Source organism: Aegilops tauschii, chromosome 1 (assembly GCF_002575655.3).
Source record: "Aegilops tauschii subsp. strangulata cultivar AL8/78 chromosome 1, Aet v6.0, whole genome shotgun sequence".
NCBI lineage: Eukaryota > Viridiplantae > Streptophyta > Magnoliopsida > Poales > Poaceae > Aegilops > Aegilops tauschii.
In genome coordinates, this window is record NC_053035.3 from 474,935,660 (window position 1) to 474,947,327 (window position 11,668).

An 11,668-nucleotide genomic window follows, 5' to 3' on the forward strand; every position below is an offset into this window, starting at 1 on the left:
TAGGCCTTCCCTGATCTGTCTGGTCGGACCCGGGGTGGTCGTCCAGCCCTCTTCGCCACATTCTTATTTTGGCGGTATCGTTGTCACCGACGTCTCGTGGCTCTGCTCAACACAGGTCGAGATGCGGGATCGAGTTTAGGAAGTGGACGACGTCATTTTTCTCAAGGACCTATATTCAGTTTTCTGTTTCTGTAAGGATAATCTTGGTAAGACTGGCTTTGACTTTAATGTTTTACTATTTGGCCTTTTCCCAAAAGGAAAAACAAGATTCAGTTTCACGGTGGTGAGGTCAAATTAGGTGGCAACGGCAGATAACAAAGGCGGCGGCGGCCGGCGGGCGGAGGCGGCGCACACGGCACAAACGCTGCGGTGGCGTGCCGGGGCCGGGCACCGTGCCACTGCCCCCAATTACTCAATTCCTTCTCGCCGCGCCGCAGCGCCAACGACCAAACCACCGCGCAACCGCACGCCACCCTCCGTCAGTCGGGTCGGGGGGACAGCGACCGGCGCGTGCGCCAGCGAGGGGGATATAGATGGAGGTGGGCAGTGTCGTGGGGGCGCGATCCACTTGGGCACCAGCCGTCCGGAACCGAGACCGGGGCCAAGACCGCGCCTTGCCCCGCCGTGTCCGCTGCCGCGCCGTCGTCATGCCGCCGTCCGTCCGCACGGTCTCCATCCCCTTCGCCGACCTCAAGGTGCGCGTCCCCCCTTCGCTTCTCCCCGCCTCGCCTCGCGCGGCGGCTGGTTTCGCGCTTCCTCTGGTTCTGACAGACTGACTGACGCGCAGGAGCGGGGCAGGGACCTGAGCGGCAAGATCGAGGAGGGGCTCGGCCCCGACGGGCTCGGCATCATCTCCATTTCCGGCGTGAGTATCCGTCCCTTGCGATTGCGTACGGCGATCCGGGCAGAGCCAAGCCATGGGGTTCATTCCTTCAGCCAAACTGAATTTTAAGCGTGCCTTTTTTGCTTTCTGCGCGTTCAGGTGCCCGATTTCCCAGCTCTGAGGAGAACGCTCCTGCACTTGGCGCCGAAGTATGTATACGTGTCTCTGGCCCCTAATTTCAGTGCAGGATTCAGTTCAGTGCCCAAATGCGGAATGTATCTGACATCTGTCCCTTATTTGCTGCCTGTCAGAGTTGCAAACCTCCCTGAAGATGTGAAGAAAGAACTTGAGGACCCGGACAGCAGGTAGTATTAGTAACCGGTTACATGGTTATGTGGTTTTGCCATCAAGAATTCGGTTATGCCTGCTGCACTTCAGACTTAAGAGATCCTAGTTTTGGTTGATATACAATATGTGCTTCTGTTCATGTCAAGTTGGATAGTTCTCAGTGAGCAGTGAGCACACTGTGAGTATTGATGCTTGTGCATAGATCACTAGCTTAAAATGATTTGTGAACTGTTGTGGCTACTGCACAGGTATAATTTCGGCTGGAGCCATGGGAAAGAGAAACTTGAATCTGGGAAACTCGGTAAACATTCCCCCTTGTACTAATTAAGTAATTATGCATTCTCCTGTCAGTTTCTGAATGATAATTGCAAGGTGAATCAAGACCTTGGATATTGTTGAACTTCATTCCCAAGTTCACTCTGCACCTCCAAGATTGTGCAGTTGCGCTTTGCATTCTTAGTGTAATGTCAGCAAAATGAACTTAGCTATTGCATTTATGAAATTAAGGCCCCATTCGGGAATCCACCGCTCCTACGATCTGTGGAGCGGCTGTTTGCTGGCTCGAAGATTTTGCACTACTGCTCCGTCCGCTCCCGGAGCGAAGCCGTGGAGTGGAGTGAAGCCGAGCGGGGCCTAAATCGATTGCAACACTATTATAGTGAACGCAAAAGAGTAGTTTTTTTGGTTTTATTTTTAATTTTTTGAAGAACTTGTATATCTTGGCATAATTTTAACTCATAGGTAATTTGTCATCATCTATGCAGACACATTCAAAGGCTCCTACTATGCCAACCCAATTTTGGATGTCCCTACTGCTGATGATGTCCTTGTAAGTAGGTATGATATTTCTAACATAAAAACATATCATCTCAGTTCTGATAATATTTAGTCTACGAGATTGCCCCAAGTCGATGTCTTTGTAACTAGGTATAATACTTCTAACATAAAAATATATCATCTTGGTTTACTGATAATATTTAGTTCTATGAGATTGCCCCAAGTCTAATATGTTTGATGAGATCTCTGTCCATATTAAATCTGAATGCCGGTTATTGTCTTCTATCACTCAATATTGTGTGATGTGTTAGCTACTTATTCTGAATAATTCCTCAAGGAAAAGAAAAATAAATCCCTTCTATATTTTTTATATTAATATTGCTAAATGCTTCTTGAGCTGCAATATTATGCCTTATGTTTACCTTTTCATGATATCTAATGTTTCTTTAATCTGCAGGTATCCATCGTACTGCCGACCAAATATCTGGCCAGCTGATCATCTGCCTGAGCTTGAAATAGGTACGACTTGACTGACTGTCCTGGTGTTGAAAAGCTTACTGCAATAGTTCATGACTATTTATTCACAGTGCATTAAAAGTTGCCCTCGCATTCTTTCATTTACAGCATTTAAAGCTCTTGGAAAGCTAATGTTGGAAGTTGGCTTGATGTTGGCTCGTCATTGTGATCTCTATGGTATGTACTGTGTAAATAGTACTGTAACTCAGTATGGTTCTCTGGAGATTTACCACACAGTAAATTTGTTTCTCGTGATGCATATATTGGTTCTAGAATATTCTATGAACAGTGTACAATTGTGGAGGAAATGGCCAGTTGAATACCCAACTTTTTAGAATGTATTATGAATCTGAATAGCAGTTGCAAACTCTGTTATGAATTGCCAGTGATGAAATTTTTTCAACGCAATAATGTGTCTACATAACTCTAGGGATACTTGTAACTTTCTTAAGCTTTTAATGGACAAACGACATCCATTTGTCTTTGTAAGATCTCCACTAGTTTATTGGCTAAACTGTTATTTTTTCCGAGATAACTTGATTGTTCTACTATTTCAACACCGGAGCAATAATTTGAGCATCTAATGAACTACCACATTGTACTATAATATACAAAAGGAAAAATATTGGCATAAGAAATATGAATCATGGATATGGTACCCGTAAGTGTCTTTTGGAAATAGTGTCCTCCATATTAATTCTCGGCCTTCTAATTGTGCTTTCTTTTGAAGTTTGGTTTACCAGTTAGTCAAATGGATCAACATCTGTCTGTTTTGCAGTAATGCAGCACGGAGTGGAACCATATGATGGTGAAAGTCTTGAGCAGACAATTTCCCGTTCAAGGTGTCACAAGGGGCGTCTCCTGTATTATTTCCCCAGACAATTCAGGTACATCCAGCATATGACATGACTCATGAAAGATACATATATAAAGAATTAATTTGCTCTAGATAGTGAATACCCTTGTAACCTTCAGTTATGTTGGAGTTTTTAGAGTATTTAGAATGGTTTATTGTGGTTTGGTGGTTCTGCACTTCCTCTAAACAGCCCATCAAGAATAATAGCATTAGCAAACTATACTATCACTTGTGCAAAGGCATATTACAATTGGATCAAATCTTAAATTCTTTCTTGATCATTCAACCAACCTTTCCAGTTTTTAGTTGTAACAGTTGATATTAACTTACTCCATATGACAGCACACAAAAAGAAGATGGTGATTCTGTTTCATCGTGGTGTGGATGGCATACTGACCATGGGTCTTTAACAGGTAATGCGCATCTTATCTGGATTTCTTTTCATGTACATGTTGCTGTAACATTTGCTATGGTTTTGTCTTGAAGAAGTTTTTTTTGTAGCTAATAGTTCGTCTGTTCATGCAGGTCTTACATGTGGCCTGTTTATGAAAAATTCAGTGGAGGTCCCCTGTCCTGATAGTGCAGCTGGGCTGTACATCCGGACTCGTGATGACCGAGTTGTTAAGGTAAGTTCCTGCAAATTCCAGTAGCTTTCTCGTCAAATATAGATAATAAGCTATGTAATGTAAATTATGCAGAGTCATCTTTACATTATTACATCTATAGAAAAAAGGTATACCTGTGCTTCCTGCACAGGGAAATAGACACTAAGACTGGCTGTGTTCCTCGCTGGTTAGATTTTTGCATAGAATCTGTGTTGACACCTGTTGGCTAAATAACTATGTTAAAATTGTCCTCACAGCTCTGCGTTTATTTGCCTTTTGGTTGGATATATTGTAGGTTACATTTGGGGAGGATGAATTAGCTTACCAAATTGGGGAAACTACTGAAATACTATCAAGAGGTCGTCTATGTGCAACTCCACACTGTGTACAGGTATTATGTCAAAGAGCTTAACAGTTGACCTAGTTTTGTAGTGTACAAGGTAATTAGTGTCCCAAATTTCCCACGGTTGTAACTTCTCATACTGATGCTGCTACTTCCAGGCACCCAGCGGTGCGAATGCTTCAAATGTTGAGCGCTCTACTTTTGCAATGTTCATGCAACCAGATTGGTACGTGCAAACTTTCTACTCAAAATTGTGAGGACGGTGTAGTTTTGCTTCCATTTGATCGACTATGTTATCTGTGTTTGTTCCTCTGGTTAAAAGTAATAGTCAGTACGCTGTGCTGCGCAAACACTAGAATCTACACTCCATAGTGAATGCACTTCTGTTTTCACGTTGGACCAGTTAAGCTAAACCCAGCAGAATCGGATTTTGTACGGTATTAATTAATCCGGAAGAACTGGGTGATTATTATGGGTTTGTTAAACATCTGCTTACATGTACTAAAAGAATAATCATTCTTTTATAATTATTTTTGCAGGAATGAGACGCTTAACTTTCCAAGTGAAATTCCTTACCACCAAGAGGTTTGTCATTTATCCATCACAAAATCTTGCCTCACTTCATTTTATCTTTTTCGCAATGAACATAAACCTGCATTTGGTGCTGGTCCGCTCCTTTTTTTGTTCTACTAATGTCTGTTTTCTGTAAACATGTCAGTTGATTCCACCAAACGGAGCGCTTACGTTTGGAGAGTACTCAGAGAGACTGGTGAACAAGTATTACCAGGGGAAGACGTGATTCGCATGGATTGTCACGATGAGGCGCGGAGAAAAGGCCCCTGTGAAGATGCTGTGCTACCAGGAAACTAAAATCTTCAACTAGTCGTGCCTGCAAATACACTTCCAAGTCCCTAGAAAGCATGTAAAGATTTATAGGTATAGATTACATCATTTCCGTACCATGTGCGCTTGTAAAAAAGATGCTAAAACATGACCTCCTGAAAACTGTATAAAATGGGATGAAATTGTGCACATGTAGTTTGTTATATGGTCCTAACTTGTGCACGGAATGCTCTATTTTTACACACTTGTGGAATCCAAAAGTGTGCTCTTGCACGAGGGATATCAATGCCAATATTCGCCCACGTCGCTAACCATGCCATGTGTTGCCATCCTCTTCTCTGCCGCCCTAGTTTGCCTGAATCTCTTGATTTCACTGCAGACCGGCACATTAACAACTCTCTGTGATATTAGATACGTATTGAAGTTCACATAGAAGAAAGGAAGGCCAGTCTACCAGTGCAACGAAATACCAAGAATGAATCCGGAAATACATATTAGATACGTATTGGTTGAATGAGTCTAAATACTTTTGACCATTCCTCTGAATCCAAATACTCCAGCATCCCAACATGGTTATCTCCATGCCAAAATGAGGCGGCAGCTCAGCCTTGGAAAAAAAGAGGTGCCTCTCATTTTTGTAGGGATCAAAGAGGCCCAACATTTATTTGCAAAGTTGCAATCCCAGAGCAGGTGCATGAGTGTTTCTTCAGTCTCTTGGTCACAATTTGGACAGAAGGGGTCATGCAGCTGCATCCCTCTTCGAATCAAGGATCTTGTGTTAACTATGTCATGGGCCACTAACCAGAAAAAAAAAGTTGTGCTTTAGTCTGCTAGAAGTGCTCAGATGTGATTGAGGAAAGTGTGCCCCTCTTGGTACCCCAACAAATGCTTGTACATTTTCATTGAAGAGTACTTCTAATCTTGTCCAAGGCACTGCCACTTGTCTGTCTCTGAAGGTGTCAAAACAGGAACAATGTCATGGAGTTGTAGAAAGGGTGAATTCCGTAAAAAAAATTCGAAAAGGGGGACTCCCCGGCCTCTGCATCAGAACGATGCATACGGCCACTTAGATAAATAAAATTGGTTCAACAATGTCGTAGAGTCGTAAAACAAAATAAAGTCGAGCTCACATAGACCTCGACGCTAAAACAGAAAAAGGCCATAAAGCCACAACCGGCTGGCATAATAAAGATAGGAAAACTAATTGCCTATCCTATTACATGACCGCCATCCAAACCGGTTGAAGATATCCCGCGCTACCATCTCCCACCGGACAGATCCAGTAACCAAACGCTCCCTGGCCTCCGTCGGAGTGAGTAGGGACCACATATGGATCAGCGCCGTAGCACGGAATACAACCTGCAAAAAATGAATAGTAGTTATTCTGTTAAAAGCCAAATCATTTCTGCAGTTCCAAATTGCCCATAACAACGCACAAACTCCTACACGAATGTGTCTAGCTATAACGGACTCTATCCCATCCAGCCACGTTCCAAATAACGACCCGACCGAACTCGGAGGAGTAATGTTAAAGGCAATTTGCACGGAGCGCCACAAAATTCTCGCCAACGGGCACTCAAAGAAGAGATGCTTAATGGTCACATCCCGATCACAGAAACTACACCTAGTAGATCCTGTCCAATTGCGCTTAACCAAGTTGTCCTTTGTAAGAATGACCTGTTTATGGACAAACCACATAAACACTTTAATTTTCAAAGGAACTTTGACTTTCCAAACATGTTTGGAGCTAGGAATGACACTCGAGTTAATAACATCGATGTACATCGACTTAACGGTAAATTGTCCAGACCTAGTAAGTTTCCAACACAACTGATCGGGCTGATGATGTAGCTGGACCTCCATCAGTCTACGCACCAGATGAAGCCAAGCTTCCCATCTATCACCAACAAGCACCCTCCTAAACTGGATATTAAGGGGAATGGCCTGCATAATCGTTGCCACTAGCGCATCACGGCGATGGACAATACGATACAGAGTTGGGTACTGTAATGCCAAAGGTGTATCACCAAGCCAAGTGTCCTCCCAGAAGCGAGTATCGTTGCCATCTCCGACAATAAACTTTGTTCTATTAAAGAAGGCTGCCTTAACTCTCATAAGCCCCTTCCAAAATGGCGAATCAGTTGATCTCACTGTCACCTGTGACAAAGTTTTGGATTGCAGATACTTGTTACGTAGAATCTGTGCCCAAGTCGCATCAGTCTCAACTGATAGCTTATATAGCCACTTACTAAGCAGGCATCTGTTCTTGACCTCAAGATTCTCGATACCCAACCCCCCTTGATCCTTAGGACGACAAATAACATCCCACTTGGCGAGTCTATACTTTCTCTTAAGATCATCACTCTGCCAAAAAAATCTTGATCGATAGAAGTCCAGCCTTTTCCTAACCCCAACTGGAACCTCAAAGAAAGATAGGAGGAACATCGGCATACTTGTGAGCACCGAATTAATAAGAATTAACCGGCCTCCATAAGACATAAGTTTGCCCTTCCAGCAACTAAGTTTCTTTTCGAACCGATCTTCGATACATTTCCACTCTCTGTTCGTGAGCTTACGATGATGAATGGGTATACCTAGGTAAGTAAAAGGTAAAGCCCCTAATTCACATCCAAACAATTGCCTATAAGCCTCTTGTTCCTCCTTGGCTCTACCAAAGCAGAACAACTCGCTTTTATGAAAGTTAATCTTTAAACCGGACAATTGTTCAAATAAACACAACACCAGCTTCATGTTTCTCGCTTTTGCCAAGTCATGCTCCAAAAAGATGATTGTATCATCAGCGTACTGCAAAATGGACACACCCCCATCAACTAGGTTAGGCACCAAGCCACCTACCTGACCGGCGTCCTTTGCCCTGCCTATGAGAATTGCCAACATATCAACCACAATGTTGAACAAAATAGGGGACATTGGATCTCCTTGCCTCAGGCCTTTGTGTGTCTGGAAATAATGCCCTATATCATCATTTACTTTAATTCCAACACCCTTTTTGCGTAAAGGATTCTACCTGGCGTCGCCAAGCCTCATCAAAACCCTTCATGCGTAAGGCCTGTTGAAGGAATGGCCATTTGACTTTGTCATACGCTTTTTCGAAATCCACTTTGAAAACAACCCCATCCAGCTTTTTCGTGTGGATTTCATGGAGCGTTTCATGAAGGACCACAACCCCCTCAAGGATGTTCCTGTCCGGCATGAAGGCAGTTTGGGTAGGCTGCACAACAGCATGCGCGATCTGTGAGAGCCTATTGGTCCCGACCTTGGTGAAAATTTTGAAACTAACATTAAGAAGACAGATTGGCCTGAATTGCTCAATTCTCACAGCCTCTGTTTTCTTAGGAAGAAGGGTGATCTTTCCAAAATTTAGCTGAAAAAGATGAAGCTGTCCAGCAAACAGATCATTGAACAAAGGCAACAAATACCCTTTAATGATATGCCAACATTTCTTATAGAACTCCGCTGGAAATCCATCTGGCCCCGGCGCTTTGTTATTTTTCATTTGCGAAACGGCCTCAAGTACCTCTTTCTCGGAAAAAGGAGCCGTCAGAATATCATTCTCCACAGCTGTGAGCTGAGGAACATCCTCAACCCTGGACTCATCCAGAGACACACAGTTATTTTCTGGAGGGCCAAACAACTGCTTATAGTACTCAGTTATGTACAATTTTAGGTTTTTCTGTCCTACAATTGTACCCTCATCTTGCTCAAGCTGAAAGATCCTCTTCTTTCGATGCTTACCATTAGCAATCATGTGAAAGAATTGAGTGTTCACGTCCCCCTGGACTACTCGCCGGACCTTGGCCCGCAACGCCCACTCAAAGCTTGCTCGTATCCGCATATGCCATTGGAAATTTCCCTCTGTCAAATATGCCACCGAAAATTTGCACCGCGTACAGATATGCCACTATGGCCAGTTTGACCGTTAGTTGACTGTCAAGTGGAAGGTGAAAAGACATATAATTAATGTAGCGCGTACAGATATGCCACTGCGCAGAATACTTTCGCGTCCAGTACTGGAGCAACTAGTGCAGCGGGCGACGTACTGTAGTAACAATTAATGTAGCGCATGATTTTTTTTTAAATGTGTCCTTCTATATTGCGAACAATTTTTTATAATAGTTTTTTTAAAAGTGAACAATTACTGTGACGGAGCCTGTGTTGCGAACAATTTTTTTAAAAAGTGAACAAAATTTGGAAAAAGTGAACAAAATTGTCTTTTCACCTTCCACTTGACGGTCAACTAACGGTCAAACTGGCCATAGTGGCATATCTGCACGCGGTGCAAATTTTCGGTGGCATATTTGACAGAGGGAAATTGCCAATGGCAGATGGGGGTACGGGCAAGTTTTGAGTGCCATATACGGAATTCACCCTTGTAGAAATTGCTCATGTGCTTGGTTTGAAAGAGCTAGATGGAACTGCTCAACCCAGTCCTAGTGTTCAGCAAAGTCCTTAAGTGAAATAACCCCATCTTTGGCAAAGGAGTGAAGTATAGGGAGCTTTTGTTGCAGTGGCTCATCGGTCCAATTATCAGTCTAGAACTGGATGGTACTACCAGAATTGACCACACATTTGCAGGCTTGTTTGAAGGTTTGGAGCAAGCTGAGATGGGTTTTCCACCAAAATGAGCCAACTTTTTTGTCCAGTGGGAGAGAGGAGTAGTGCACTTCCCAAATAAGCTTCACCCAGGGAAGATCCTCTTTATTGTAAAATTTCTGCAGATTTTTCATGAACAATGCTTTGTTGTTCAACAATGTCTAAAATGTCCAATCCCATGCAATTTTGGTTTACTGTCCTTGTCCCAGGTCACCAGAGCAACTCCACTTTCCTCCCTACCAAATTTCTCCATAAAAAGTGCCTCGGGTATTTTTTTGAGCTGGTTGATGATACCAACTGGCAGGGCCAAAGTGCACATGAAGAAGATAGGCAAGGCTGAGAAGACAGATTTAATCAAAAGCAGCCTGCCATCATAAGAAAATAGGGTAGAGCATCCTGAAAGCCATCTTTCCACTCTTTGCATGGTGGACAGAAGTCCTCAAGCTTCAACTGTGTAGTGCTCATTGGAAGCCCCAAATAGGTGAAAGGAAACTTGCCCTGCCGACATCCCAAAATTGCAAGTAAACCAGGTATAGAGTCATTATGTATGCTGATGGGTACCACAACATTTTTTTTGGTAATTGAGTTTGAGTCCAATATAATCAGCATAATGCGGGATGAGATTCCTGACTTGCAAAAGTTGGGAGGAGACAACTGGAAGGACTAAAATGCTACCATCGGCATATCGACGGGCAGCGATGGGGAAGGGAGGCGTGGCGCAGGCCCGACGCATCATGCCCGTCGATGGCCAACGACGGTGAGGGAAGGAGGGGTGCCGGCCAGACTTGTCTCTCGCCCAAAGGAGGCGAGTGGTGCATGGGAGACGGAAGCGTGGGGGAATGGATAGAAAGAGTAAACATTGATGGCTGTCACAATAAAACTTTCACTCCATTGCGTGAACGGGGATCGCCAGCCTGGCATTGCGCAAAGATTTGTGCACTCCATCCAACAGCCAATGAGGCGTTCACACGCGTGACGTTCGTGGGAAACGTTGGGTGTATAGCTTTTCCGATGACACAATGTTTTTGCGTTTTTTCAAGTGAGGACAGAGATGGGGCTGCAATGCTACATGCATCATTCAGATGCAGAGGTCATGGGTAATCTTTTTTTTTAACTTGGTAATCCTTCTTTTCTAAAAAATACGTGAGGATGGAGATAGAGCATATAATTTCAACGAATCCCCTGCTCTAACGTGATCGAAGACAACGGGGAGAGTATTTGCGATGCCAACCATTGATGTCAAATCGGACGCCTGTAAGGGACGGACGGATGCCGACAGACTACAGGGATCGGACGCCCCGACAGGCCAGGTAGTCCTAGTCCCTCCCTCGCCACTCTCACCAGTTCGTATCCAATTCCAACCCAAATAAATAATCCCCTTCCCCTCGATATCTCGCCGTCTCTCCCGGCAGAAAAATCGAGTCTTCCTCCCGCCGAGCCGCCGTAGCCCTAATCCTCCGAGCTTCGCGGATTCGTCGCGGCCGCCGTCCAGTGGATTCGCTTGGTAAGGAACCCCCCTACCTACCTCGGATCTGTTCGATGCCTTAATTCATCTTCTTGTCACATGGATCTCCTTCTGCTCTCTCTCGTCTTCCCTTTGTTGTTGTAGTGTTGTATTCCCTCCGTTCCTAAATATGGACCAAGTACGGAGCAAAATGAGTGAATCTAGACTCTAAACTACGTCTATATACATCCGTACGTAGTCCATATTAAAATCTTTAAAAAAGACTTGCATTTAGGAACGGAGGGAGTATTTTACATGGTGTTTCAATGTGTTACTATATGTAAGAGCATTCATTCATGTTAAACAAAAAAAAGAGTAATCGTTTTATTTTCTCAATGTAAAAATAATAATTTTGGTTGATCTTGCCTGTTCGTTTCAAGACAATACAGATATGTTCTGTCCAAGATGCAGGCTAGTCCTGCAGTGCGGTGTGTGTCTA

The 11,668-nt window shown here is 43.8% G+C and overlaps 2 protein-coding genes across 2 annotated transcripts in view; both read left to right on the top strand.

Annotated features, from left to right (window-relative positions):
- The first annotated feature begins 252 nt into the window (after positions 1 to 252).
- Positions 253 to 5,302, top strand: LOC109750861 (uncharacterized). Its single transcript, XM_020309799.4, has 15 exons — positions 253 to 695; positions 788 to 865; positions 983 to 1,032; positions 1,135 to 1,188; positions 1,420 to 1,472; positions 1,936 to 2,008; positions 2,406 to 2,467; positions 2,573 to 2,641; positions 3,243 to 3,351; positions 3,663 to 3,733; positions 3,846 to 3,946; positions 4,221 to 4,316; positions 4,427 to 4,494; positions 4,808 to 4,853; positions 4,987 to 5,302. The coding sequence occupies exons 1-15, from the start codon at positions 534 to 536 to the stop codon at positions 5,065 to 5,067; spliced, it is 1,173 nt and encodes a 390-aa protein (XP_020165388.1). The 5' UTR covers positions 253 to 533; the 3' UTR covers positions 5,068 to 5,302.
- A 5,735-nt stretch (positions 5,303 to 11,037) lies between these two features.
- The window catches only part of LOC109750860 (putative F-box protein At2g02030), a 2,435-nt gene continuing 1,804 nt past the window's right edge, over positions 11,038 to 11,668 (top strand). Inside the window, exon 1 of the mRNA XM_020309798.4 lies at positions 11,038 to 11,229. The gene's annotated coding sequence lies outside the window, so the exon portion shown is untranslated. The remainder of the gene's footprint in view (positions 11,230 to 11,668) is intronic.